Genomic DNA, 25329 nt, shown 5'->3' with positions numbered 1-25329 from the left:
TGCGCCGGTCGTTGACGTTGCTGACCACAATTGACTTTCGACATCTCAAATCCATCATCATAACGTTCAGGAAATGACGCCTGGGCGGAGTTTAACTCCTTCTAAACTATGCGTTGATATCATAACGATGATGAGGGGTAAGATACCGGATGATCCGGGGAGAGCTATATGAGAAGCAACCTCTTCTGCGTCGAGGGTGTCGCGTACCAAAAATCTCGATCTGCTCAAGATGCCTCTTCCTGAAGATAAACAGCTTCTCAAGCTCTCTGACGAGCTCGTCGAGACCATCCGTGCGACTTTCGACACGCCAAAGAATTACAGACCAGGTGATTCTAGTCGCTCGATTGAATGCGTGACCTGCGTTGCTGACGAAGAACCCAGTCCACGCCAAAGGCCAACTCGTCAAAGGATACTTCACACCTCACAAGGATGCCTCCAAACTCTCCAAAGCGCCAATATTCACCCAACCCTCCACTCCCCTAATCATGCGCTACAGCACCGACACGGGATTCAAGAACTTGCCCGACAATGGCGAAAATGGCTCTCGCGGTTTTGCCATCAGATTCGTGCTTTCGGAAGACGGTCACACCCACTACGACATTATAACCAACAACGCATACGGCTTCGTCGTCAGTACAGGCGAAGGCTTCCTGGACCAATTCAAAGCCATGCGTGATGACAAGATGGAGGAATTCCTAGACAAATACCCCCATGCGAGATATTTTATGGAAAACCAGTCGCCGGCGCATTCATACTCTTTTGCTACCGAGCAATGGCATTCCATCCACGCGTACAAGTTCGTCAATGATGAGGGGAAAGAGAGATATTTCCGTTGGAGAATCGTGCCGTGGCAGGGTGTGATGAAGCACAGTAAAGCTGATGCTGCGAAGCAAGGAAAGAATTACCAATTTGATGATTTGGAGTATAGGCTTTCGCACAACAAGCCCATCAAGTACAGACTTATGGCACAACTGGCCGAGGAAGGAGATGAAGTCAATGACTCGACCAAGGTATGGCCGGAGACGAATGAGTTTGCCGAAATGGGAGAGATTGTTATTGATCGTCTTTGGGAGATGGATGAAGGTGAACCTGCAGGACGTGAACAGAAGAGGATCATCTACGACCCCATCCCGAGATACATGGAAGGTGTCGGGGTCAGTGAAGATCCTTTGTTGGAGGTGAGGACGGCGGTCTACCTCATCAGTGGCAGGATCAGGAGAGAACATATCCAGGAGGAAGTCCAGCAGGCGGTTAAATAATTATCGGGATGGGCAGCTGGATAGCTCTCATACGATCGATGTTCATCAGAAAAAGAGAATGCTCCAAGGGTGACTTGAGCGGACTATTGCGCAGGACTTGGATAGATCTCGAAATTATACACTCTGTGAGGGCCCTAAAGTGAATAGAGACGTGGTCTAGAGATCCGTTCATCTTCTCGAAACCTTTTGAGCCCTGATGGAACAGTGCCATATCAGTATACAAACACCGAAGGTATCTTCATGGACTTGCGGTAGCGATCGGATGGCCGACTTCGGGGTTTATGGTCAACCAAAGGATGGAGGGAGATTTAGTAAGTGTCTATATTCCTAGGTTCGTTCAGATGACAATGCAATGCATTGTGTCCACTCGTTGTATCTTCTCTGCCAGGCGGCTTGTTGACTGCTGTGTTTCCTAACGGCTGTGGCTTTTCTTGCAATAGTTGCTTGTGTTTGATTCGGCAGGGTCGAAAAAGTGCCGTGACAGACAAGCCTTGTCTCTAATTGCATGGTGGACAGACGAGCTGACTGGTAATGATAACCTCTTGTCTATCATGTCAGAGTGTCTATAGTTAGGGCATGATAACAGGCACCAAAACCGGAAGTTTTGCGATCGTCAAGTGCTTAAGGTAATATCAACTGCCGTGTTCATGAATCGTTTGGAAGATATTCAGGGCTGGGTGAGACTTGTGAGGGTCCGCAAATTACCAGAATTGGCTGTCAGAAGCTGAGTTGTTCCTCGGGAGATGTAGAAACAAGAATCTGGTGTTGTCAGTCTTTGGGCTGAAACTCGGACGAGGGAGATGGTTGAGCAGATATTCGAGGGTAAAGATCTGCGCGGTCCGTCTCCACGATGCTGAATGCTTGTTGACCCATCGTTATGGTTAGTAGGGCTTGTGATGGCCCAAAGTATTGACTCATGAAGTCGTAGACATGATAAAGTTCACTGACTCCATCGCGAACGGCTTGTTCGCTACCGGTCGAACGTTTTAGTGGATGTGATTGACAAATGCTTGTTTTCAGGCTCAGCCTCATTGCTCGTTCACGAAGACCCACTCGAAGGGATATATCATGTTTTAGCTTCGAGACCTACTGCCAGGAGTTGACAATGAATCCGTAAGATACAGTCGCACGTGTCGGCACTTCCAAGAGACCCAGTCTCAGGATTTGACTGACCGTCCATTAATGCCTTAGACCAAAATTCCTGGTGTTGCTGTTGGGAAACTGTGGCAGCGGGATGTCTTGACGTGAGGTTACGCTTAAGCGGCACACATCTCACTGCTCCTGACTCGCTGCGTTCAACCATTATCTGGCGGAATTGGTGATTCTTTCCACTGATCGAAGAAGGTGCCGTGAATGCCGAGAGGATCTATATGGATCGTTAGCAGAAACGGCAGTCCTGTCTTTCGTAGACTGGAGTTATTGTTTCGGGGTCACTTCCGAGTCAAGACGGTTGCCACGAGGCTTGATGAATAGCCAACGTCTCCACTTAGAGGCATTTCATCAACTCATAAGACTTCCAGTGATGTTACCTATTTACAACCGTATAACACGTACCTGTCGTATCGCTCGAGATCCTAAGTAAATTCGGGTTGATACAACAGATCTTGCGATACAAGACCCCAAAGAGGTGGCTGACGAATGACATCGCCGAGAGTTTACCTAGCTCTTTGCGAACATTTAGACCCTGCTTGACTGAATCTAGAGTTAGGTTACGGGCGAACGTGGGAAACGGCCGCTCTCGTTTCATGTGCAGACTCAAAATTCTGCCACTCACGCCTCACAGCCACTTGTTCTACGAGTAGAGGATGGCGGAGAACCTCGGGCATGCGACATGCCGGAGCCCATGGGTACGATAGAAACGAGAATCTCCATAATCAACGAAAGACGGTCAACGTGCTGTCAGATAGGCGCACCATATATCGTTGGAAGAAAGACTCAAAACGATGCTGATAAGAAGCAAGTATGTGTTCCGCCCAGCCCTTTTGCAAGGAGCACAGCTTTGCCAAGCCTCAACCCCACGAGCCGAAATCGACCTTTGCTCAGCTTTGCTGTCGTCGTACGCACCTTCCTCAAAGGTCAAAAGCCCTGGTGTCTCATCTTGAAAGAGTCGTCGGGAGGTCAAATCGGCAGCTATGTTATGGTTCATGCCCGTCGAGATCAACCCTTCCACATGAGTAGGACAAGCGCTTGTGTAACGGCTTGCTGAACTTCAGTAACTCAAACTGGCCTTGTGAACTCCTCCGAGGTAAGCACGGCATTCGTATTCAAGGTCTCATCAAACTGGAGATCCACCTAGTGCACCCCGGATCTCTCTAGGCGAACCTTCCAAGTTATCGGAAAGCAGAGCCACGTGCAACGCTCACACCAGCTCTGCGACCAGGCTACCGCGATTAGGATTAGTGACTGCGCTCGCACAACTCTCGCTTTCCTACCGTCCGCCATCTTTCCTCTTGACCGGCGGTCAAAGCTCCAGTCGACAGTTGCCATACAAGCGGCAGACACTGGTGCACTTACGCCCTGCATCGAGCGGGACCCTCTTTGATGATGATGCTCTGACCAGTCTTGGAGAAGACCTAACAAACGGCAGAACTCCCCGAGTAAATGAATTTTCTTTATTAAGCTACCTCTGGACTCACGTACATAGACCTACAGGTGTGCCCTTACCACCTACCAGCCTGTTCCGATCTGGACCCTATATACCCATGTTCTTTTGTCCTGCGTAACCTTTTTGCCTTTCTGTCTTTTCCGTTGCATCCACGCTCTTTCAGGTGCCCCCCATGTCTACCTCATCGGGTGACTTGCAACTCGCTGCTGCGGCAGCAGGGTTCACTTTAGGGTAAGACTTATCTACTAGCCATGGCCAACACAGACTGACGGAGCTTCAGATTCGGAACTCTCACAGTATGGAGGGCCGTCAAGCAGACAAAGCAGAACAAGTCACCTCACCGTAGTGCTTTTATCTACATGATCTGGGGAGAAATTCTTGCCAACCTCTTGATCGGTATTCTGGGATGGCTTTTCTTGAACGGAGTACTCGAGGCAGAGTACGTGATATCTCGCGCTCCATCTTCCATCTCATGCTGACAACCTGGCAGGCCTGTTGTGCTGTTCTTCATTCTGTTCTGCTATGTCTTTGAAGTGCAGTTGTTGCTTCAGATCATCATCAACCGCATTGCCATCATCGTTGAGCGAAGAACGATGGCATCCAAGCTCAAGTGGGCTACCGCCATCTTCATTTCATTGGTCAACATCTTCGTCATGTGCATTGTAAGCCTGGGTTCATCACATAAGTCTTGCGCACATGTGCTAATTCAGAACTTCAGTGGATTCCAGCGCACATGACCAAACCACCAAGTCAGGTCTACGTCGACATCAATAAGTACTGGGATCGTGTCTCGAAGGTCATCATCTGCCTTGTCGATGCAGGCCTCAACTGGTACTTCATCCACGTCGTCGATGCTCGTCTGGTCAAGCACCATGGACTGCGCAAATACAAGCCCTTGATCGGCTACTATACTCGTCTCGGCATACTATCTATCTGCATGGATGTCATGCTGCTCGGTCTGATGGCATTACCAAACCAGGTAGTCTACATTCAGTTCCACCCTGTCGCATACATGGTCAAGCTATATATCGAGATGTCCATGGCCGATCTCATCGTCAAGGTCGCGACCACATCTGAGATCGATGTCCGTCAACACTCATCCTCCGGAACACCCTTCCCAGACAGCAGATCACACCCTCAACGCACCTTCAACGATCGCGAGACAGTCAATGGAGCGAAGAACACGGCACATATCGGTCATACGCAAAATGACAACATCAATAGAGAAGACATGAAGGGAATCCAGCGTCAAACAGAAGTTCAGATCTTCGTCGGAGACTCAGACAGCGAGAACCACAACGACGACTTGGACAAGACTTCTTCAAGGACATCTGCCGAGAACAATTACAACAACCACGGCGCACCTCAATACAGCTCAAACAACCCTTTCAACAAGATGCACAACCAGCATCGTCTCTCGGACGAGTCACAAATTCCCCTGAAGGACCTAAACAGGGCTGGTGAAGCCGTTTAAGATCACTGGACATTCACTTCTTTTCACTTCTTCCATACAAATTTACCCAACACAGAGTCTGAGCCAGACAGATTTTCTTATTATGTATTCATGAATATTATACCCTCCATTTGTCACTACCATATTTGCCCTCGGCAATGCCGGATAAAACTTGCTTCCGATTGATCATGTATCCACGTCGTTGAATTTGGCTGGCTGGCTGGCTCGCTCGCTTAATTCCAACGCGAAGGATCAGTAAAGACCTTCCACGTTGCGTACGTAGAGTGTCAAACGTCAGATAGAGTGCAAGATTTCATGAATCGACAACAAGGTTATCCAGTGACAAGAGTCAAATCCTGTTCTTACAAAGAACCGAGGTCGCGGTCCAACAAAATGGCGTTCCAGATTTCAGGGGTCGACGCTTGACTCGGTCGTCGCCTACGCACGTTGAAGCACGGTCGCGTATGAAGTTTAGCTGTCGATCGGTGGGTCGTTCGCGTTTTCCCGAAGTCGGAAGGGGCCGGTTGAGATCTACCTGACGCTTTGAAGACGGTGAGCGAATTTGGTTCCAGCGCAGTGACCTTCACGACACAACAAGTTGATACCAACTTTGGTAAGAGCTGCAAGTGTGACTCGCGAGTGAAGCCATACCGACTCTAAAAGAAGTGAGCCGTGAAAGTCAATAGTGAGCGGAGCTGTGAGGCGCAAGTAAGCTTAAGTCCAAGGTTCCATGTCGGGGTCATTTGCGAACCCTACTTTTCGCGTATCTCCCACATATCAATCATTATAAGCCCGTACATCAGAGACACCAAGACGTTCTTCATACCATTCCATCACACCATGAGTTCTACACACGGCGACCAAGCATCTACCAACAGAATCGGCTCCACGCCAGCACAGGTTAGTGAGGAGCATTATCTCGGCGGTTCTTCCATCGATCCTAACGATGTCACTCCTTCTGTAGCGCCATGTCATCTCCGCTGCTCAAGCACAGGGTGTGCTGAACGCCGCTGCAAAGTACGCCGAGACTGTCACCCCTCAGAACATTGCAATTGTTGATCCCTCCGGCCTCCTTGTTGCATTCTTGCGCATGGACAATGCCTACCCTGGAAGCATCGACCTGAGTATCAAGAAGGCCCGCACTACCGTCCTCTTCAACGGTTTGCCCAGCGGAGTTGTCTATGATCTTGCACAGCCTGGAGCTCCTTTCTACGGTAGGTTGATTGTTGATCTTGTATTGTCAATCACATGCTCACAATCCACCAGGCATTCAGGAGACTAACGGCGGCTTGGTCGTCTTTGGTGGCAGCCTGCCTCTTTACAAGGACGATTTCCTGCTTGGCTCGATCGGCGTTAGCGGAGGCAGTCCCGACGAGGATCTTCAAGTCGCACAGGCTGGCGTCGACTGGTTGACCAAGTCGTCGGAGTAGACTTTTGATCATGACCGCAAAGAGAAACAGCATGCTCTAGCATAGGCGTTATGGGAAAGCACTCGGATTGATCAGCAAATAATTTCCTTCTGGCCGAACAGCAGCCCAGAAATCAGGATGAGCCACAGCCACAGCACCTACAGGCTATAGGGATAGAAGCACAGACAACTATCGAATCATGAATACGAATCACCATCAACATGCGTCGTTCCTGTAATTCCCTCTTCTTCTCACTTGGTCGACGAACCAAGGCCAATCCTTGATATATCCAATTCGTCCCAAAGCCATGCTACCTTCCAGCTCTTGCTCGGTGAATTTCGTCAATCTCGCAGCACTTCCTTGATAGGCACTCAGCACATTCAGGGTCTCCGTGGCGATGTTTGCTGCATCCTGTGCAGACCAGGCTGTGAACACTGCTTGTTCTATGCTCACTGCTGCAGCCGAAAGTCCATGCGCCCTCTGCAATACCACAGGGTAGTCAGGGACCGAGTTCTTCTTGGTGGCGTTGTTCTCAGGAGTAGAAAAAGTGTCTGCCAATGCTGCACCTAGATGTGGAAGGTTGACCAGAAAGTCGTGTGTCTCGTTGGGACGATAATATTCTGCTATGTCGAAGACAGGGACCTGGTCGCCGAGCACACCGTCTAGATGTAACTGAGGCACTAAAGGGACACCAGTGTTTGCAAACGGCAAGACTGCTCTTGAGTGGCTGTGTACCACAGCGTTGATGCTCGGATATCTTTTATAGATGGCTTGATGGATCCACATCTCAGAATAGGGCGATATCGATGTAGAGTTGCTGGCAACAGGCGCTCCATTGTAGACGTTGAATTCGATGAAGTTGGAACTGGACGTGATGGTGCCTGGCGTATCGACTATGTTGTGAAAGAAGGTCGTGTTCGTAAGAGGATTACGAGCAGAAAAATGGCCATAACCGGTGACCAGCGAGAAGTAGTCGAGAACATGGTTCGCTGTGACAACAGAGCACCAGAACTGGGCAATATCAGTTGACGACATGTTTGAGCAGTGAAATGTTCAAATCTTATAGATGAGAGTATTCTCCAAACGGAAGTTGAGGACTGTACTTATACCCTCTCGTCTGGATTTGCTTCTTAGTTCCGCAGTGTTGTTGATCGGTTTATGCAGACATCGCAGCGACTGTTGGGAACTGTACTACAGTGATAGCAGTGGCCAAAATTAGCCACCTGATGCAGCACGAGTATGCAGCTGTATTCTTCCTTCATGTGACTCAGTCGTCGGCATATTCGCTATCCTCCGAGACACATAGTAAGCAGCCTTGGAAATCGCTTTCTACTCTCGACACATGCTTCCCCGAATTGGACTGTCTTTAGAAACTCGCATAATAACGAGAACAGAATCAATGAATGCGAATCCGAGAGTGGTCGCTCATCAGAATGTACTGGTTGGGATCGCTTTTGCTGTTTGAGGAGGTTGGTGAATAGCTCCGAGAAAAAGTGGGGTCATCTAACTTCACTGGACGAATGTCTTGGCAGCATGAGGATGAAGACTCCTGTACATTCATCCACCCATCAACCTATCAGTACATCGTACCTCTACATGATCATTCAGCAATATGGTAGTGAGCATCTCGTCATGCCCGACCGAGATAATTCAAATGATTGCCGTGGCTGCTGATCCTACCGACCTGGCAAACCTACGCCTCGTCAGCAAACAATGGTGCGCCGTGTCGAGCAGGCTTTTCGGGCTTGCGAACCTTCGCCATCCTCGTTTTATTATATCGCCCTACAGCTTGCAAGGTCTAGTGGATCTCACAGCTCATCCGATATTCGGTCCATGTGTTGAGTCCGTTAACATTGGCTCATATCGATTGAAGAAGCACTTGGTGAACACGCAACCTCACCTCGATATCAATCATGCAAATGCTGCAGCCCTCATACAATTTCGGTTCGAACAAACTGGCTCGCATCTCAATCTTCTGGCCCAGGCTTTTGCGAACTTGCGCGACCATGGCGTAATGCCCATGCTTGGAGCATTCGAAGACATCGTTCATCTTGCGCCCGACAATGAGGTCGTTCGTCGCGGTTATGGCTATGACGAACTATACGGCCCTATCGATGTCCTCAAGTGCGGGAATACGCAAGTAGCTCAGACTCTCGTAAGTCTGATTGAAGCAAGCCTGAATTCGGACCATGCACCCAGTGGAGTCTCAGTCGATGTCAAATGGGATCCGAATGATCGTGAAGCCGTCTCTCTACACTCTGGACTCTACTCATTACTCTACAATCTTTCCATCCAGAAGTGTGGTTGTTTGAAGTCCCCTAAAGACCTGACGGTGACGCTCACCAGCGGGAAAGACAAAATCAGAAACAAGCATCATCTTGAAATTCGTAACGAAAACAGTCATTTGCGCCTGATTCGTGTTTCCATAGAGGAATACGAAGACTCGATTTTCCCGCAATTGGAACCTGGTATCTTCGGTCCGCTTTTCGATGCCTGTTATCATGGACAGTTTCACCAAATAACACTTTCAGATTGCGAGATTGACAGATCAGTGTTCGGATTGTTGAAGACGCATGCCAGAAGCTTGCGACATCTGACATTACACCAAATCGTTTTCCACGACTATGAGCCCGACGATGCAGTCGATCTATTCCTTGTTCTCCGGGACGACCTCGCTTTGTACACGATCGATTTTGAAAGATTCGCATTTTCTAACAAGCATAGCGCCCTTGAGATGTTCCGTGAGGATCATGGCTATCAACCATTTTTCGGCTGTGGACAGGTTGTCGCTCTGCTCAGTGGTTTGATCAGGTGGGTCCAAATTCAGAATACAAAGCTGCGACGATTCGAGGATGACGAAGTTCACGAACATAACGGTCACGATGATGGGAACGACGACGGCGAACATCACGACTACGAATACGAGGGGGAGGATGAGTGGGAGGACGAGGGCGCGAGTGGAGATGATGACGGTGATCACCGCGACTACGAGCAATCGAACGATTGATTGTGATAAGATCCTAATGGGTGTGGAAAGTCTACGCTTCTTATGTCAAAACCAAAGGGACTGGCAGAACAGCGCTTTACCTCTAAAATCTCAGCTATTACAAGTCTTGCGCTTCTTGGAAGCCTTGACGTACTCAATTATGAGCGCAAGGCCCCTCGGCCGTTGCCTGATGTTCGAGGACGCCACGTTCGAGAGCGGGGACTTGACTTTGTGGAGTGTTGCAAGGCAGCTCAATTTCCTCATAACCTGTTTTGTACGCTGATCCGGGATCCTCTCGGCGTTCATTCGATGGTTATATGATGCCGCTCCTGTACTACATTTGGCAGAGCTCATGCTCACACCGCGCTCTGATTTCCCAGCCGTCTTCTTATACTTACGACTTATTCGATATTCACGTCGCCAGCATTGGAACAGCCACAGATGCCTACTGCTATATTGCTTCCGCCTGAAATATTGGATCTTTTTGCAGCAACAGCAAATTCGAATGATTTGGCAAATTTGCGTTTGACCAACAAGACCATGAACAATGCAGCCACACGACCATTTGGGCTCGCTCGCCTTACCAATCGTCGGTTCATTATTTCGCCTTTCAGCTTGAAGGGATTGGTCGAGCTTACTGCACATCCTGTCCTTGGACGATGCCTCAAATCCGTCAGCGTAGGCACATACCGCATCAATGCGGAATTTAAGGGCTGTCCCGAAGGATCTGAGGATACGCAATACGACGCTGCTCATCATGCTGCTGTGACACAATCTCGCTTTGAGAAGGCTGACTTGCACATACAACTCTTGATCGAAGCTCTCACAAACCTGAAAGCCCATGGGGGCAGGGTAGTACTGAGACTTTTCGACGATGTGGTTGAAGACCGCTTCCTGAGGTCTGAGAACCCTCCAAGAAGAAATGGCCGTCTCGATGGGCATCTGGTACGACACGTTCACCGCAGAGCATACGGGTTTGGCGAGCTCTATGGGGATTTGAATCTGTCGATAGTTGGATCCCGTCAGCCGAAGCTCACACTGGAAGCTTTAGGAATAGCCATGCACTCCTCTGGGTGCAGCGGGGATGGTCTGCTCTTCGATTTTGGAAGGGGCCATGGCGAGGCCACCCCAATAGCTTGGGACAGTGGCTTTAACCAGGTGGTCAGATTACTGGTCCACTCGGACCATACACTCATGCCAGCGATCGACCTCGTCGTAAAGCTCTGCTCAGATCCAGCAGAGTTACAGGGTCCTTGGCACGATTCGTTAATGGTACTTCGAAGTGATCGAAGCATGTTGCTCGTCAATCATTCGATTATGACCATAGGGATGGCATCTGGCTCAACCCCCAATATCTATCTGTTCCCATACGGCGATTTTACCAATACACCGCACAGTGGTTCTGAAAATATCGTCTTGAGAAGGTGTGACGTGGACATGGTGATACAGCAGCATTGGTTCCCAGCTCATGTAAGAGCACTGAGACGTTTGGAGCTGCTAGATGTCCATATCTTTGGTCATGATGGTACAGCGGAAGGTGGCATTGTTGATTTCTGGACAGCGCTGAGAGACACGCTGAAACTCGAAATCCTGGTGCTCGGCGGTCTCACATTCGAATACGCAGCGCGAAGCCTTCGAGTTGTTGGCGTTGTGACTTTGCGAGGGCCAGAAATCGATGCTCGCTTGAAAGACCTGATTGCAGTGACTGGAGTTTGGATGCGAGACTCAACTGCACACGCCGGGACACTTATGCTGGAGTAGTCTCGGAGTCTGCTCAATGGTACAGACTGCTGCAACACATCAATCCAATCCGCATCCGCTCTAGCGACACCCAGTCTCCTTGCTTGTGTTTTGTTAAATCTGTGTATGAACACAGATACAATCATGACAGGATGGTCCTGAACATCTCAGGATGTAGCAAGTTGCGCATCTATCCACAAGCGGGTCTGGTTTGTCATCATCGAAGGCCGAATGAGCATCACTTGGATTTGCGGATGTCAAACCATTCTTATTATTGGTCGTGGCTTTGAATTTGGCCACACGAAAAGCTCTACATGGTACCCACACGAGAATGATGCTGACGCGATAAGTCAGGTTTCAGGTTTACCAGGAGTTCACACACCCGTCACCTAATAGGTCTGATGTCAATGCATTCGAAGATTGCAGGTTGTACCATGGTCAAACCAGCAATCTGCAAGCGCACTTGAACCTTGCAGATAATCTGGCCAAGATCATCCTTCTCGAGCGCGTAATTTTACATCTCCATCAGCTATAAGAACCAAGAGACTGCTTTCATTTGCAGATCTTCACGTTCAACCCACTTTCTTTTCTACATCTACATTCTCAACTTCAGTCACTCGTTCTTCTTCTATACAAGATGTTCTTCTCTACTTCTTCCACTGCGCTGGCCGCTCTGGTGCTTGCACCTTTGGCACTTGCTGCCCCTGCCACCTCTCCCAACCCTGCCATTTTCGAGAGATCTTTGAACTCTGGCAAGGGTACCTGGTATGGCATGAGCTGTGGCGAGGAAGCTTGCTGGCAACAAGGCGCTTGCGCTTTCACCGACTACGTCCTTCCCTCCTCCATTGCCGGCTCTACTTGCGTTTCTGAGACTATCTGGAACAACGGTCAGAACTGTGGTGGCTGTGTCTCCATTACCTACAAGGGCGGTGCTAAGAAAATTGCCATGGTAAGACTTTCGACTGGACATTTATCGTGAGCATTTAACTGATCTTCTTCGTCAGGTTACCAACAAGACCGGTGGTGACAAGAACCACTTGGACATGTCGCCCAACATGTTCTCCAAGATCGCCAACAAGAACCTCGGCGAGATCCCCATTGAGTGGGAGTTCGTTCCTTGCCCCATCACCGATGGTCTTCAGATCAAGATGCACGGCGGAAGCTCTCAATATTGGTTTGCTGCCACCGTCATGAACGCTCGTCTGCGTACCTTCAAGCTCGAGGTCAGTGGCGACAGCGGTAAGACCTGGAAGTCCACCACCAGAAACGTCAACAACTTCTTCGAGATCACCGGCGGTACTGGCACCAAGACTGCTTGGGTCAGAGCCACTTCCGAGAAGGGTGACACTGTCATCGTCAAGGATGTCGACATGTCCTCTGGTAAGACCACCAAGAGCACTGTCAACTACAAGGCTTAGAATTCTTACTCGTTGGGTGAATTTATGGTGATTGGGAGCGAGAGGCTGGTTGGGTGACGTGAGAGAATGCTTCGTGCAACGGCGAGGCTTTGTTTTGTTTATTGTTAGCAAGCAAGGAAAGGCGGGTCTTGGGTATATCTCAAACTCTAGGCGCATTTGATATGAAGCCAATTCAAGATCGATGCCCAGGCCGGCAGCATTTGAACATCTCAACCTTTCTACCATATTTCGTCCGTTTCCACTGGTGGAAATTCTCGGCATGCCGTTGTTCGTTTTGATCTTAGCCTGAGGTGATGATTGATGTCGTTGCTCCTCTCTAACAGTCAGCTATCGAAAGCATGGCAAAAGTCGAAGCTCGATTTGCAGCGTGTCGTTATAAATGGAAAGAGCTCATTGGCGACTTCCACTCTAAACTCGGCCGAACTCATCCGGACTTTTGTTTCAACTTCAACCCAAGCGAACGACACCCCGCATCCCAAGGAGTCCTACTCGTACGTATTGCATATGTGCCATACTCTAATATGCACGGAGTGCGTTTTGAGGTGACAGTGGCGGCTTTTCTGCCTATAGTAATCTTAACCGACGCCTTGATCGATTGTTCGTTTCAGCAAGCTATCAGACGACCACCCCTCACCATTGTATTGATCCTGGAGGCGAGCTTGCATCTGGAACGGTCCGTTCATAAGCATCAGTGTATCAACTTCTTCCGCTTTGCCAATGGCTTAGGATATAAGCAATATAGCTGCAGCATGACATGAAGCCTAAATGCATCCGCCAAGTATATATGACCTTGAGAACTCCCATGGGCAGGTCTGTCCTTGTTTGTTCGTCCATCATCACTTTTTCTTCTTCTCGAGATGCATTTCTCTTCGCTCATTGCTCCCGTCTTTGCCCTTTTGGGTGCGGTGTCTGGTAACTCGCTCGCTGGTCGTGCGGCCCAGCTCACCCAGGTTCAAAACTTTGGCGACAACCCTTCCGGCACTGGAATGTACATCTATGTGCCTCAGAAGCTGGCCGCTAAGCCTGCTGTTATCGTAGCCATTCACTTTTGCACCGGTACCGCTCAGGCATACTATCAGCAATCTCCCTATTCCAAGTTGGCCGATCAAAAAGGATTCATTGTCATCTACCCTTCTTCTCCCCATGTAAGTTTACAACCACATGTACTATTGCAAGGTTGTATTCAGGTTCGGAGATTGTCCCTTGGGTTGTACGTCGGGCCAGACACATTCAAAAATGACTTTCCGTCGAAGAGGTCGCCCAAACTCGAATCTTGCTTGTGAGCACGACCTTACATGAATCATGCTGACCATTCTTCCATTCAAGGCAGGCACATGCTGGGACGTCTCGTCGCAGAAGTCTCTCAAGCATAATGGTGGCGGAGATAGCAATGCAATTGCCAACATGGTCACCTACACTTTGAGGAAGTACAACGCCGATCCTAAGCGTGTTTTCGTCACTGGCTCCAGCTCGGGTGCCATGATGACCGTAAGTTCTTCCCAGTATGATTCTGTGCACTTGAAGGAAGCTAACAGGTCGTAGAATGTCATGGCAAGTACTTACCCGGAGTTGTTCGCCGCGGCTACTGCCTACTCTGGCGTTCCCGCCGGTTGCTTCGTCTCCTCCTCCGGCCAAGTCGATGCCTGGAACTCCACTTGTGCCCAAGGAAACGTCGATCAGTCTGCCGCCTACTGGACTAACGTCGTCAAGAACATGTACCCTGGCTACTCCGGGGCTCGTCCTCGTTTCCAAATCTACCACGGTAGCATCGACACCACCCTTCGCCCCAACAACTACAGAGAATCTGTCAAGGAATGGACCGGCGTCTTCGGCTTTGATGCAAACAAGCCTCAGACTGTCAAGAAAAACTTCCCGGCCAACGGATACACCACTGATATCTGGGGTGTTGACTCGGCCAACCCGCTCGGCAAGGTTCAGGGCATCTACGCTCTTAACGTCGGACACACCGTTCCCATCAACGGGTAAGTACATCCAAGGTATTGGTAGTTCCATGATCGAATTGCTGACATTGTTTCACAGTGCTCAAGACATGGCTTGGTTCGGTCTCTAAACAGCTACCAAGGATCTCAAAGTTCTAGGTTCTAAGAGACAACAGCAGATGAGCAGAGAGTCGAAGTTTGGCACGGAGAGATGAGCTTGGAGAGTAGTAGTGATGATGATCGCTCTGGTAGCAATTTATCACTCAATCGAAAATCCACTTCTTGCAAAGCAGACGTGCTTTGAAGCAGGAGCTCTCGTGATGGCCCACTATTCTTCTAGATCAACAGTTTACTTCCTCGAGGCGAGTTGGGGTGGTGAGAACACTACTTTTGCAGGCGAATGGCGGCAGTAGACCCGTCAGTCCAAGTCATGCATTATCGGAGTCTCCAAGCTGAAGGCACATTTAGTTTGGAGAAATGTGGATGCAAGAATTGAGCAACGAACTCGATATTTCAGTTATTGTCCAGAATCCAACTGTGCATATTCCAAGTGCGTCTAATCGAATCAATGGATATCTCAGACCAAAGAGATTGTAGCCCACGTTAGGCTTGCGTAATAATTCTCCAATGTTCAAGAAGCAGTACCGTTAACAGTCTCACTCATAAACCCAGCACCAAGTTGCTTCTCCAGCGCCTCTTGGAAAGCGCCAATATTCTCAGTCAAAGCACCCAAAATCTTCGCACCGGCAGAACCATCGCACTCATCCGAATGAGTGATATCAGCAGCTAAGTCACGCTTCTTGAAGTTGACTCCAGGCTTGATGGTGACGCAATTGTATTGAGCTTCGGCAGCACGCAATTGACAGATACTGCTGGTTTTGCAGTCACCTGTACAGGATGAGACGTCATGACCACGAGACTTGCGAGCGTTGAATTGTTGGAAGACGGCGTCGTTTGTTTGGAAGAGAGCGGTGAGGTTGTGCCAGAAGGCAGGGGTGAGTTCGGCGGATGCGGCGGTCACAGGAGGGGTGAGTTGAGCGCCGTATGTTTCTTTGACTGAATAGTACTTTTGCCAAGTCGGGCCATTCTGGTATGTGGGTGAAGAGATGTTGGCAAAGTAAACGGTGTAGTCCAGAACACCGAAGGTGACAGGATCGATCGAGTAGACGCGGAAGGTCGGGTTGCCAGAGGTGGGAGTCAGAGCGGGAGCGATGTATGAGACATCGACGGCGTTGGCTGCTGTCTGTTTTGTGTAATCCGAATAGGTGATCTGGAACTCGTCCTTGTGGGTGTGGCCGTAGAATTGAGCAGCGATGGTAGCACTGTATCGCTTGACAATCTGGTTGAAGTAATTTGATCCGTCGTGGAAAGCATCGCCTGCGCCCATTGGCATGTGACCGAGAAGCCAGACTCTTTCACCAGCCTTCTCAGCAGCATCAAGTTCACCGACTAACCAAGCCAACTGGCCACTTGGGTCGGTCTCCATGGTCGTCTCGTACAGCCAGAAGTTCTGCTTGTAGTACAAGTTGGTGTTGAAGGAGACGACGCGGAGGTTGGTATTGGGGTTCTTCACCGAGTATGCACCGTACTTGTCGGCATTTGAGGCAGCTGCAGAGCCAATCCATTTGGTCCAGTCTGCTGACAAGGTATCGTAGACCCATTGGCTCGAGATGGTCGTGTCGACGGCAGCTGGAGGGAAGCTGTTGACGGGAGCGGCATCGTGGTTACCGACGACACCATAAACGGGCATGCCGAGGGTAGACATGAGCGAATAAGCATTATTCAAGTCGTTGGTGACCTCGGTCTGGTTGACGAGCCACACTGCACCCTCGACGATATCGCCAGTGAAGATGGAAAAGGCAGCGTCCGGGACGAGCGTCTTGATGGCGTTGTACATGCTTTGCTCGAGGCTGCGGGGACTGTCGCACTGCGTGTTGCCATATTGGCCGGCTGGGAATTGAGTCTTTCCGGGAGCATCGGCAGCGCTGTAGGGCCGACAGCAGATGTTCTTGGTGCAGTTGTAGTTGGCGCCAACTTGGTACGAGAGATCGACGTGGATATCGCTGTAATGGACAACCTTGAGCGGAGTCTTGCCACTGGAGGCTGGTCGAGAAGCACCGGCTGGCTTGGCTGAGGGGAATGTCACGGTATACGGCGTGACGGCTGGGTAGTCGCAAAGGCCAAAGATGGTACCACAGAAGAGCTGAGCTGTATGAGATCCGATTGTCATTTCACGAAGGTCGTGGGCTAGAATTGGCCCCTCGAGTCCAATGGCACCGGCGCAGACATCCGCGTCCTCTACCTGTTTCCGTGTCAGACATCTCAAAACCCGTCAGCTCCTCTTCCAAGCGACTCACACCAAGCGACTGGCAGACTGCAGTGATGACTCCGACAAAGGCATCGTTGCCAAGGTGGGCAACAGCCTGGAGGACTCCAAGCAAAGACTGGCAGGCTGTACAAGTAGCGGCATTCTTGATATCGTTCAAAACATCGCTGACGGTATCTCTCTTCTGAATCGAGCTTGCACTTGTCGATTGGGCAAAGAACAGGCCGACCGAGACAAGAGGCAGGAGCTTCATGTTTGCTTGCTGCCTTGGAAAAGCTTCATCTCGTCCATGCTTACCTTGGCTTTTATATCTTGCAAATACCCAGTCGCTGCCCCTACCTAGATCAGCGATAAACTCCAGGTATACGATGAATTTCTGTCCATGCGTGTTCGCGTAGATCGTCAGTCGATAGTCTCACGCGCGCGAGCGATGGCCGCGACATGTTATAGCACCACCGGCAAGACAATATTCGCATTGCTACACGTGTGTAGCATACAGTCGTTGACTTGACAGCCACACACGACTGAAGGCAGAAAACTTGCATGCGCGCAATGCACTCGAGTAGCGAAAAAGAAGAGATGTGCTCAAGCTTGCAGCGTCGCGAGGCGGGTGATTACTCCCAGCACTTTTGCAACCGAGCATCGCTTGCGATTGCCCCTCCTTCTTGACTTCTCTCGGATCGATTTGCACCTTCCACCTTTTCCTGAGGCCTCAATCAAACCAGCCAACCAGAGCCTCCGATACAGCACATGTATCGAATCTGTCAGGCCTCATATGCGCAAAGAATGGTAATCACGGCCGGCTAGATCATCTGAAATGAGAGCGTGTCGCGTATCGTCTTGTCGACGCCAGAAACTGCTTTGTCCAAGCACGTTTTCAATCAATTCTAGAAGCACATGTCGTGAAAGATGATCCTGTCATGCAACTTCTCGCTTGCTCGATCTTCTAGCTCCCGCTAATACGCCAGGAACCATAATCAGCATGCAAGTGATCACTTATAAAGGTGCAGCAGCGCAAGTGTTTCACCATGTCTGTCAGCAAGCCAAGTCACAAAGCTAATTGATCATGGTTGGTGTCGCAACAACTATCTTGGCCAATTGGCTATTGTTCAGCGCGACCTTCGCTCAAGCAACTACCTCCGACCCCACTCAACAGCTTGGTGGTAATAGTCCTTGGTTCCCTGGCCCGGATGTGAACGACATCACTTACGAGGTCCCTGATGGCTGCTCTGTGGACATGGCGGCTTTTGTGTCTCGACATGGTTCTAGATACCCGGACACAGGTGCATACAACCAATGGGTAGCTCTTGCTGCAAAGGTTCGAGTTCTTGTCTTACTTTAGGCTTCAATCTAGCTGATGCAACCAGATCCAAGCTGCTCAGTTCACTGCCACAGGAGACTACAGTTTCCTCCAAACATGGAAGCCAGTACTCAGCAATCCAGCTGTTCAAATCGCGGACATCTCTATTGGAGGCTACAAGGAGTTGTATGACATGGGTGTCTCTTATCGCTGGAGATATCCTGACTTCTATACTGAGAATACTGCTTTCTCGGTCTTCGCCAATCAGTATCCCAATGCACCCAGAGTGGTCAACTCCGCAAGGTAAGTTGTCCTTCCAATGTCTGTGACTAATCACAGAAGCTAAACAATCTGCAGACTTTTTGCTAGAGGATACTTGGGCCCCAACTCTACCTACGGAGATGTCTATGTGATAAAGTCTACTGATCCCAAGTCCATCGCCAACTCCCTGGCACCCTCTGACTCTTGCCCAACGTACAGCGACAATGGCGGTGGTGCTAACCTTACTGCATGGAACAATCTTTACCTGCCTGCTGTCACGAAGCGTGTCAACAGCCACATTCACGGCAACCTCAACTTCACTGACTCCGATGTCTCTATCTTCCCCTATCTCTGCGGCTTCGAGACTCAGATCACTGGTCGTGAATCACCATGGTGCAATATTTTCAACGAGGATGAACTCCGAAAGTACGAATATGCACAGGATCTTCGCTACTACTACGGTTCTGGTGAGCTATATTGCTAAACGATACTCGGCTTCTCTTCTAACATATTCTGCATGCCCTGGCTCCGGCAAGAACTATACATTGATGCAACCCGTGCTCAATGCCATTGTCCAGCGCCTTGTCGATGGGCCCAACAAGACATATGTCAACAGCAATGGTCAATCGTGGACACCTGGTCCTCTCATCCCTATGTTCACCAACGATGGTCAGATCAACCAGCTGGCTGCTGAAATCGGCGTGTTCGATCAGCAAAAGCCACTACCAAACAACAAGATCCCCAATGACCAGGTAAGGGAAGCTCCCATGTTCTCTGTGTTCCAGCTCACTGACGTGTCTATTTTATCTGTAGATCTTTGTCGCCAGCAACTATGTCACCATGCGTGGTACCATCGGGTTCGAGCGGCTGAGTTGTTCGAACAAGAAATACGTTCGTATCGTACTGAACGATGCTGTATACCGTATGTCAATCCAGCTACCCTTTCCGCCAGTTACTTCGACTGACATTAATAGCGGTACCATCTTGTCAGAATGGCCCTGGAAATTCTTGCCCACTTGGAAGCTATGCCGCGCTCGTCGCTCAGAAGAGCAAGTCTCAAGGCAGTCTTGTCCAGACTTGCGGTCTTACCAATTCGACTGGTGCAGCAAGTACCAACACTGCTACCTTTTTGGTAGACAATGCGCTGTCATGGGAGTATGTTGTCAAGCCTTAAGTGGCGCGCAACTACGAAACCCAAATCGAAATCTTGTGAGTTTTGATTGCCCGATATTGTTGGGGATGGTGACAAAGACTCGCTCTTTCTTCTTGTCCCTTGGAACCGAGTAGCAATCTTGCTCGCTGCAGTCAGTACCTTCCAGAAGTATCGCCATCCGGCAACGTATTGAATCAATCTACCAATTTCTGGCAGGAGCAAACCACGACTCTCTCATTGTCTGCGTCGCTCGTTCTCATAAAAGTTTCATCGCTATCTTCCTTCCACTCATACAAATCCCAATGCAATCTTGACATCTTCTGTCAAGGCCTCTCCATATCTTTGCATGGAGACGTCTTTCCATGGTTCACCTTCGAGGGTACCCTCAAACTCGGACAAATACTGGCGTCATTGCTACCATATGTTATCAGGCCTTAGTTGCGGTGCTCCGCACACCTTAGTTCGACTTGCCGTACTTAAACCGATCGTATATACAGTATATCGTATTGATTTCGTCTTCTACAATGTTCCTTTCAGCCGATAGATTTCGGTGCGGTTGTCCTCCCTAGCACAGAGCCTCATGACGTCTTGCAGTTTTCGGCCGAAGCCATGCTCGCTCATCGGCCGAAGTGTAGACCATGGACCATGTATACATATAACAACCACCTCAAGCATGAAAAGTTCTCCTGAAATATTGCTTTCAACTCTTACAACGATTTGACAAGATGTCTGGATACAAACATACCGGGCCCGTACCCTGTGATACCGACTTCGATGTTTCAACGGTAAACGGCAAGACGGCTATTGTGACTGGCGGTATGTAAGATATCAATATTGTATCTGGAAGCCTGGCTGACCCCCCGTAGGCGCCAACGGTCTTGGTGAAGCATACGTTCGTGCTCTCGTTCAAGCTGGGTATGTCATATTAATCTTCGACCACGACGACCATCCACTGATGAATTCATAAAGCATATCCGTCTGCTTTGGAGACCTCGATGTCGAAAGGGGAAACAAGCTCGAGAACGAGCTGAATGGGTAAGAGCATTCCGCTTATCTTCAGAAACCTAATTACTCACTTCCGAGTCAAGCAAAGCCAAATTCGTCAAATGCGATACCACAAACTGGGAAGACCAACTCAATCTCTTCGAAACAGCAAAAGCCTTATCCCCATCCAGCAAGATCCACTATGCCGTCGCCAACGCAGGCATCGCGGCCAAAGATGAAGTGTTCGAATATAACGGTGAGCCACTCTTCACCATGCCTTTTCCACCTAACCCTCTGACACAAGCAAACAGAATTCGGACCCACAAAGCCGAGTCTGAAAACCGTAGAGGTGAATCTGCACGGTGCATTGTACACCACAAAACTCTCCACGCATTACTTCATCAAGCAGAATGGCAAACAGCCTTCGCAGGAGCAAGAAGATACTTGTCTGATTCTCATTGGCTCGGGTGCCGCGTTCTTGGATGTGGCCAGGGGACCTACCTATCCGGCTACGAAGTGGGCTATCAGAGGCATCATGCATTCGTTGCGAAGGACTGCTCATTACTACGGCAGCCGCGTGAATGTCATCTCACCATGGTGAGTGCCTAGCCCCGGGCCTTTTTTCTTCAAGACTTGCTAACAGCAGCGTAGGTATGTCAAGACCAAGATCTTGGCTGAAGAAGCTTTTGAGCAGGTAAAGTCGAAAGGTGTGGAATTTGCAACCACAGAGGATGCTGGAAGTTGTCTGCTTAGAATCTTGAGTGACAAGAGTGTGAACGGACACTCCTTCTTCTTGTCTGCTAGGAAGTGGGCGAGTAGAGGCTATCTCGATTTGGACCTCGAGGATTACGAGGATGGGTTGTTGAAGGAGATCCAGAATGATCAACTCGCCAATGCTCCCCCAGAGGCTGGGTTGATGATTTGATGATTTGAAAGAAGTGTCGATATGTCCAGTAGGTCGAGTGTTGAACCAAGATACCATGTTCCTCTACTCATGTTCCTCTACTCGAAGCTCTCAATTTTCCTCGCCTGTTTCGAAGTGATACTTGGAGTATCGTGGATTCGTATAAGGCTCATCATCATCCCAACCATCTCTATGCCACGAGTCTTTGAACTCAATCCAAGACAATTTGGAAATGTCGAGATTGACTCCAGCACAATCTGCGTCGTCGACACTGCAACGACCGACCCCGACAACATATTCGTCTTCGTACTCGTCTTCATCCTTGTTGAGAGTTCTATCGGCTAGAAGATATACCACCAGCACACCACTCTCATTCCAATCCTCTTGATCAGCGACAATGAAGAAATGAGGATGTATAGTATTTTCGTCGTCTTTGGCGGCTTCTATGTGATAATCATAGACGTCCCTGAGTGTTTCGCCAGCAAAGTCTGGCGAGGGAGCGAGACAACATTGTCCATTTGCCATGTCGCCGTTATTCAGGTCGTCGAGGAGGGTTTCGCGACCGGCATCGTCCTGAGGGAGAAGGGAATACACTGCGAACTCGAAGTGATCGGGGTCGCGTGCTCCGTTTGTGCCTTCTGGAGGATAAAAAGGAAGGGTAGATTCGAGTTCTCTGGTTGATGACATTGTTGTGACTAAAGTTCGTAAATCTTGGACGTGTTGTTGTCTTGAAGCCAACCGTTGTCAACAACTAGGTCTTGGAAGTAGGGCGGCTTTGGTTCCAGCAACTCGAGCTACGCGGTGTTTTGTGCTTAGCCTCGAATCGAAGTTTCGCTAGATGTGTATTTTTGACTCTAAAAATCAGTTTTTGATATATATGTTAGTTGCTCCAAGGCAACAACTCGGTTTGCTGCCTGGTTGATGATATCATGGTTTTGGACTCTAAGAGCGTATTTTGAGAATCCTTCGGAAGCAGGAACGACCAACGACTTCGCGTTGTGCGTATATGCGTCAGAGTTACATTTCATTGACTGGCTTACAATTCACGAGCAATGCTATTGTTCGGACCTTTTGCATAGCGTGTGTCAGTCGCTGAGAGGACGTTGACCTTTCGATGTCGCACACAGATAAACGTTGGAAAGTCGCGAAGCTCCTGAGCTGAGAGGCAGGCACGACCAAGACCTTTGACACTGAGGCTGAGGCTGAAACAAGATTTCGCCCTGCAGAACTTCACAAACACTGCACATCCGACCATTTCCGTCTCTAGCAGTTGCAGAAGTCGCGTTTTCAGCTCTCTCGTCATCAATAGTCTCGATACATGTAGCGACAACAAATCTAGGACAATCTCCTTATACATGAAAAGGGAGGAAATGTCCCATGACTCGCCACAGGTGCTTCTTTCTGCCCTATCAGCCTGGCCACGCAATCACTTGTCTTGGACGAATGCCGTCTTCCCGATTCCGAAAGTGCAAAAAACCCACATCAAGATTCCAGAATGGCGCTTGCGACTTGGCCCGATGCTTTCTAACCAGCTTGGCTCCGTGGAAGATAGGATCTGAATCGATTGCCTTACAACGGCCGTACATTTTGGCGGCTTACGGCCCTGTCGATACATGGTAACATGATCATAGTATCGTTTGGTGTTGGGAGAGGATAGCCAACTGACTCGGCGGTACTTGGAGTAAGTCGTTTTTCATCTCAGACTGTACCTGACTATACCATTTCGGGGGTTATCCCCTCCTTGACATTGCCGGCGCCGCAGAGCCAAGAGCTGAGGCTTGCACCTAGATAGGGATGATAGTGATGGTTTTCTGATGCGGGCGAGAAGGATGACGGTAGGGTTCGGATTTGTTCAAGTACTCGGCTGGCCTTCTTGCCGCTTGATTCAAGTTTGTCTCTTGCAATCATCAACAACATGTGGCAGTACCAACGGAGCCGTGTGATGCTTGCGGCATTCTTGCTGCTTTCGTTCGTCACGGTATATCATCTCCTCCCTCGGACACCGGAGTCTTCGGATCTTTTCTCGAGCAAGGACAGTTCGAGTATCTCTACAGTCAAACGACCAAAGAACCCAAAGCTTCATCTGCTCCTTCCTACCACAAGTGGAGATGTCAATCTTTGCAAGACAATCCTTAGTGCAAAGGCTTTAGGATACCCTGAGCCAGTAATACTCGGATGGGGCGGCAAATTCGACACATGGTACCTTATCGCAGGTGGTTCTCACGTCGCGAAAATCTCGAGGGTGCTGGAGTATCTGGAGAGCCTCGGTCCTGAACAGGATGATGAGTTGGTATTAATGATGGATGCATTCGATATCTGGTTCCAACTTCCTCCGGAGACGTTGATTGAGAGATACTATTCCATCAACGAGAGAGCAAACGTGAGAATTCAAAAGCACATGGGCAAGGCTGCCGAGATTGAGGGGATCAAGCAGACCATCATCTTTGGTGCTGGTAAGCGTTGCGCTCCCAACCAGCCGCAAACAGTCGCATGTTATGCTGTACCAAATTCACCAGTGTCCGACGATATCTATGGAGGAAACACAGATACGATCATGGGTCGCAACAGATGGACAAGCCATCGTCAACGCTACATCAATTCTGGATACATCATTGGCCCGGCCAAGGACATGAGAGTGATGTTCAAGAAAGCTTGGGAAAAGGTACAGAGCTGGCCTCATGTTGATGAGTATGACAATGGAAGCGGTGAATCAGGTTTCATGCACCATGGATCAGATCAAGCTGCCTTTGCAAAAATGTTTGGAGAACAACAAATTCAGAGAGAAGTGTTGCGTCGCCGCCATGCATCGACCTGGACAACAAAGTTGACGCAAGAGCCGTCAGTCCTCAAGATCGAAGGCACAGAAGTAGGAGATATTCTAAACCCACCGTTCACCCACGAGCCAATGGAATACGTCGAAGGCGAAATTTACGAATTTGGCATCGGCATGGATTACTCCTCCGACCTCGGCCACCAGACAATGAACTCAGGCTGGGATGCAGCATGGCTACGCTACGACGACCCAGAAGATGTCTTCCTGAACAAGACACGCAAAGGACGCAACGACTTCGACTGTAAATATCGCGGCGACTTCAAAATCCCAGCCGACATGAGGCTCTACGATGAAAGAGACTTCTTACCCGAAGGGCGCAGATGGGAGCAGGTGAACCTTTACACGCATATCTGTATGGGCACTATTCCCGTCATGGCACATTACAACGGCGACAAGAAAGAGCGAGAGCGCCAGTGGCCGCAGTTCTGGGTTCAGCAGTATGGCAAGTGGATTGTGGAGAACACTGAACAATATGGAGGCGGAAGGATTGGGGCTTCGATATGGAAGAAGGACGAGCAAGCACAATTTATGGGTTGGGATACACTGTGTCCTGCTGAGTACTCGAAAGAGCTATACAGAGGCGATAATCTGGCTCTTGTTTCATAAGTGTTATTTGGTTGTTGGTTGATACCTTTTCTTACTGCATATATTCTCACGTCGTTTGCAGAGAGTGATGATTCAAGGTCCCCTCTTTGAGCTAGCTCTAATTCCAAAATCGTTGTGCATTCTTACAGCGACGTTAGTGACAACTTTTGACA

At 49.4% G+C, this 25329-nt stretch overlaps 14 protein-coding genes across 14 annotated transcripts; 10 read left to right on the top strand and 4 right to left on the bottom strand.

Annotated features, from left to right (window-relative positions):
* Window positions 1–139: 139 nt before the first annotated feature.
* Window positions 140–1413, top strand: M438DRAFT_367008 (heme-dependent catalase). The gene is made up of 2 exons (XM_029907925.1): window positions 140–326; window positions 382–1413. The coding sequence occupies exons 1-2, from the start codon at window positions 230–232 to the stop codon at window positions 1257–1259; spliced, it is 975 nt and encodes a 324-aa protein (XP_029758695.1). The 5' UTR covers window positions 140–229; the 3' UTR covers window positions 1260–1413.
* Window positions 1414–3508: 2095 nt separating this feature from the next.
* M438DRAFT_53054 (uncharacterized protein) lies at window positions 3509–3909 on the bottom strand. The gene has a single exon (XM_029910161.1). The coding sequence runs from the start codon at window positions 3780–3782 to the stop codon at window positions 3552–3554; it is 231 nt and encodes a 76-aa protein (XP_029758694.1). The 5' UTR covers window positions 3783–3909; the 3' UTR covers window positions 3509–3551.
* A 127-nt stretch (window positions 3910–4036) lies between these two features.
* M438DRAFT_277475 (uncharacterized protein) lies at window positions 4037–5338 on the top strand (the record flags this gene model as incomplete). Its single annotated transcript, XM_029900934.1, has 4 exons — window positions 4037–4095; window positions 4145–4303; window positions 4355–4526; window positions 4583–5338. 4 exons carry the CDS (start codon window positions 4037–4039, stop codon window positions 5336–5338), a joined length of 1146 nt encoding a protein of 381 aa, XP_029758693.1.
* Window positions 5339–5898: 560 nt separating this feature from the next.
* On the top strand, window positions 5899–6963 carry M438DRAFT_322564 (DUF336-domain-containing protein). Its single transcript, XM_029902969.1, has 3 exons — window positions 5899–6217; window positions 6282–6531; window positions 6584–6963. Exons 1-3 carry the CDS (start codon window positions 6158–6160, stop codon window positions 6745–6747), a joined length of 474 nt encoding a protein of 157 aa, XP_029758692.1. The 5' UTR covers window positions 5899–6157; the 3' UTR covers window positions 6748–6963.
* M438DRAFT_337025 (arad-like aldolase/epimerase) lies at window positions 6943–7761 on the bottom strand (the record flags this gene model as incomplete). Its single annotated transcript, XM_029903946.1, has 1 exon — window positions 6943–7761. One exon carries the CDS (start codon window positions 7759–7761, stop codon window positions 6943–6945), a length of 819 nt encoding a protein of 272 aa, XP_029758691.1.
* Window positions 7762–8277: 516 nt separating this feature from the next.
* On the top strand, window positions 8278–10054 carry M438DRAFT_53024 (uncharacterized protein). Its single transcript, XM_029910159.1, has 2 exons — window positions 8278–9532; window positions 9597–10054. The coding sequence occupies exons 1-2, from the start codon at window positions 8339–8341 to the stop codon at window positions 9993–9995; spliced, it is 1593 nt and encodes a 530-aa protein (XP_029758690.1). The 5' UTR covers window positions 8278–8338; the 3' UTR covers window positions 9996–10054.
* On the top strand, window positions 9944–11767 carry M438DRAFT_53039 (uncharacterized protein). Its single transcript, XM_029910160.1, has one exon. The coding sequence runs from the start codon at window positions 10154–10156 to the stop codon at window positions 11471–11473; it is 1320 nt and encodes a 439-aa protein (XP_029758689.1). The 5' UTR covers window positions 9944–10153; the 3' UTR covers window positions 11474–11767.
* A 322-nt stretch (window positions 11768–12089) lies between these two features.
* M438DRAFT_357050 (barwin-like endoglucanase) lies at window positions 12090–12870 on the top strand (the record flags this gene model as incomplete). Its single annotated transcript, XM_029907142.1, has 2 exons — window positions 12090–12401; window positions 12457–12870. The coding sequence occupies 2 exons, from the start codon at window positions 12090–12092 to the stop codon at window positions 12868–12870; spliced, it is 726 nt and encodes a 241-aa protein (XP_029758688.1).
* A 600-nt stretch (window positions 12871–13470) lies between these two features.
* Window positions 13471–14941, top strand: M438DRAFT_322554 (alpha/beta-hydrolase; the record flags this gene model as incomplete). The annotated part of the gene is made up of 4 exons (XM_029902968.1): window positions 13471–14015; window positions 14197–14358; window positions 14413–14852; window positions 14911–14941. Exons 1-4 carry the CDS (start codon window positions 13728–13730, stop codon window positions 14939–14941), a joined length of 921 nt encoding a protein of 306 aa, XP_029758687.1. The 5' UTR covers window positions 13471–13727.
* A 391-nt stretch (window positions 14942–15332) lies between these two features.
* Window positions 15333–17695, bottom strand: M438DRAFT_300588 (sphingomyelin phosphodiesterase). The gene is made up of 2 exons (XM_029902073.1): window positions 17168–17695; window positions 15333–17112 (listed from the first exon to the last, which is right to left on the bottom strand). The coding sequence occupies exons 1-2, from the start codon at window positions 17387–17389 to the stop codon at window positions 15442–15444; spliced, it is 1893 nt and encodes a 630-aa protein (XP_029758686.1). The 5' UTR covers window positions 17390–17695; the 3' UTR covers window positions 15333–15441.
* Window positions 17696–17882: 187 nt separating this feature from the next.
* On the top strand, window positions 17883–20028 carry M438DRAFT_367000 (putative histidine acid phosphatase). Its single transcript, XM_029907924.1, has 6 exons — window positions 17883–18454; window positions 18504–18739; window positions 18794–19164; window positions 19217–19449; window positions 19511–19619; window positions 19672–20028. Exons 1-6 carry the CDS (start codon window positions 18203–18205, stop codon window positions 19869–19871), a joined length of 1401 nt encoding a protein of 466 aa, XP_029758685.1. The 5' UTR covers window positions 17883–18202; the 3' UTR covers window positions 19872–20028.
* Window positions 20029–20575: 547 nt separating this feature from the next.
* M438DRAFT_277456 (NAD(P)-binding protein) lies at window positions 20576–21759 on the top strand (the record flags this gene model as incomplete). Its single annotated transcript, XM_029900933.1, has 6 exons — window positions 20576–20666; window positions 20717–20765; window positions 20820–20885; window positions 20939–21090; window positions 21146–21431; window positions 21486–21759. 6 exons carry the CDS (start codon window positions 20576–20578, stop codon window positions 21757–21759), a joined length of 918 nt encoding a protein of 305 aa, XP_029758684.1.
* A 90-nt stretch (window positions 21760–21849) lies between these two features.
* M438DRAFT_376044 (uncharacterized protein) lies at window positions 21850–22425 on the bottom strand (the record flags this gene model as incomplete). Its single annotated transcript, XM_029908634.1, has 1 exon — window positions 21850–22425. The coding sequence occupies one exon, from the start codon at window positions 22423–22425 to the stop codon at window positions 21850–21852; it is 576 nt and encodes a 191-aa protein (XP_029758683.1).
* Window positions 22426–23388: 963 nt separating this feature from the next.
* M438DRAFT_347270 (uncharacterized protein) lies at window positions 23389–25262 on the top strand. Its single transcript, XM_029905863.1, has 2 exons — window positions 23389–23419; window positions 23527–25262. Exon 2 carries the CDS (start codon window positions 23654–23656, stop codon window positions 25175–25177), a length of 1524 nt encoding a protein of 507 aa, XP_029758682.1. The 5' UTR covers window positions 23389–23419; window positions 23527–23653; the 3' UTR covers window positions 25178–25262.
* The last annotated feature ends 67 nt before the right edge of the window (window positions 25263–25329 follow it).

The sequence above is a fragment of the Aureobasidium pullulans genome (genome assembly GCF_000721785.1).
Source record: "Aureobasidium pullulans EXF-150 unplaced genomic scaffold scaffold_14, whole genome shotgun sequence".
Lineage (NCBI taxonomy): Eukaryota > Fungi > Ascomycota > Dothideomycetes > Dothideales > Saccotheciaceae > Aureobasidium > Aureobasidium pullulans.
The sequence above is the reverse complement of the archived record's forward strand: the minus strand, read 5'-3'. Positions and strand labels throughout refer to the sequence as shown.

Bases quoted from the DNA above. Each gene is read 5' to 3' on its own strand.
- M438DRAFT_367008 (XM_029907925.1), top strand. From the start codon at position 230: ATGCCTCTTCCTGAAGATAAACAGCTTCTCAAGCTCTCTGACGAGCTC. The intron at 327-381 runs GTGATTCTAGTC...CGAAGAACCCAG, and splicing joins GCCAAAGAATTACAGACCAG to TCCACGCCAAAGGCCAACTC.
- M438DRAFT_53054 (XM_029910161.1), bottom strand. From the start codon at position 3,782: ATGCAGGGCGTAAGTGCACCAGTGTCTGCCGCTTGTATGGCAACTGTC.
- M438DRAFT_322564 (XM_029902969.1), top strand. From the start codon at position 6,158: ATGAGTTCTACACACGGCGACCAAGCATCTACCAACAGAATCGGCTCC. The intron at 6,218-6,281 runs GTTAGTGAGGAG...CTCCTTCTGTAG, and splicing joins TCGGCTCCACGCCAGCACAG to CGCCATGTCATCTCCGCTGC. The intron at 6,532-6,583 runs GTAGGTTGATTG...ACAATCCACCAG, and splicing joins GCCTGGAGCTCCTTTCTACG to GCATTCAGGAGACTAACGGC.
- M438DRAFT_53024 (XM_029910159.1), top strand. From the start codon at position 8,339: ATGGTAGTGAGCATCTCGTCATGCCCGACCGAGATAATTCAAATGATT. The intron at 9,533-9,596 runs ATCAGGTGGGTC...AAGTTCACGAAC, and splicing joins TCGCTCTGCTCAGTGGTTTG to ATAACGGTCACGATGATGGG.
- M438DRAFT_53039 (XM_029910160.1), top strand. From the start codon at position 10,154: ATGCCTACTGCTATATTGCTTCCGCCTGAAATATTGGATCTTTTTGCA.
- M438DRAFT_300588 (XM_029902073.1), bottom strand. From the start codon at position 17,389: ATGAAGCTCCTGCCTCTTGTCTCGGTCGGCCTGTTCTTTGCCCAATCG. The intron at 17,113-17,167 runs GTGAGTCGCTTG...ACACGGAAACAG, and splicing joins CAGTCTGCCAGTCGCTTGGT to GTAGAGGACGCGGATGTCTG.
- M438DRAFT_367000 (XM_029907924.1), top strand. From the start codon at position 18,203: ATGGTTGGTGTCGCAACAACTATCTTGGCCAATTGGCTATTGTTCAGC. The intron at 18,740-18,793 runs GTAAGTTGTCCT...AACAATCTGCAG, and splicing joins AGAGTGGTCAACTCCGCAAG to ACTTTTTGCTAGAGGATACT. The intron at 19,620-19,671 runs GTATGTCAATCC...TGACATTAATAG, and splicing joins ACTGAACGATGCTGTATACC to CGGTACCATCTTGTCAGAAT.
- M438DRAFT_347270 (XM_029905863.1), top strand. From the start codon at position 23,654: ATGTGGCAGTACCAACGGAGCCGTGTGATGCTTGCGGCATTCTTGCTG.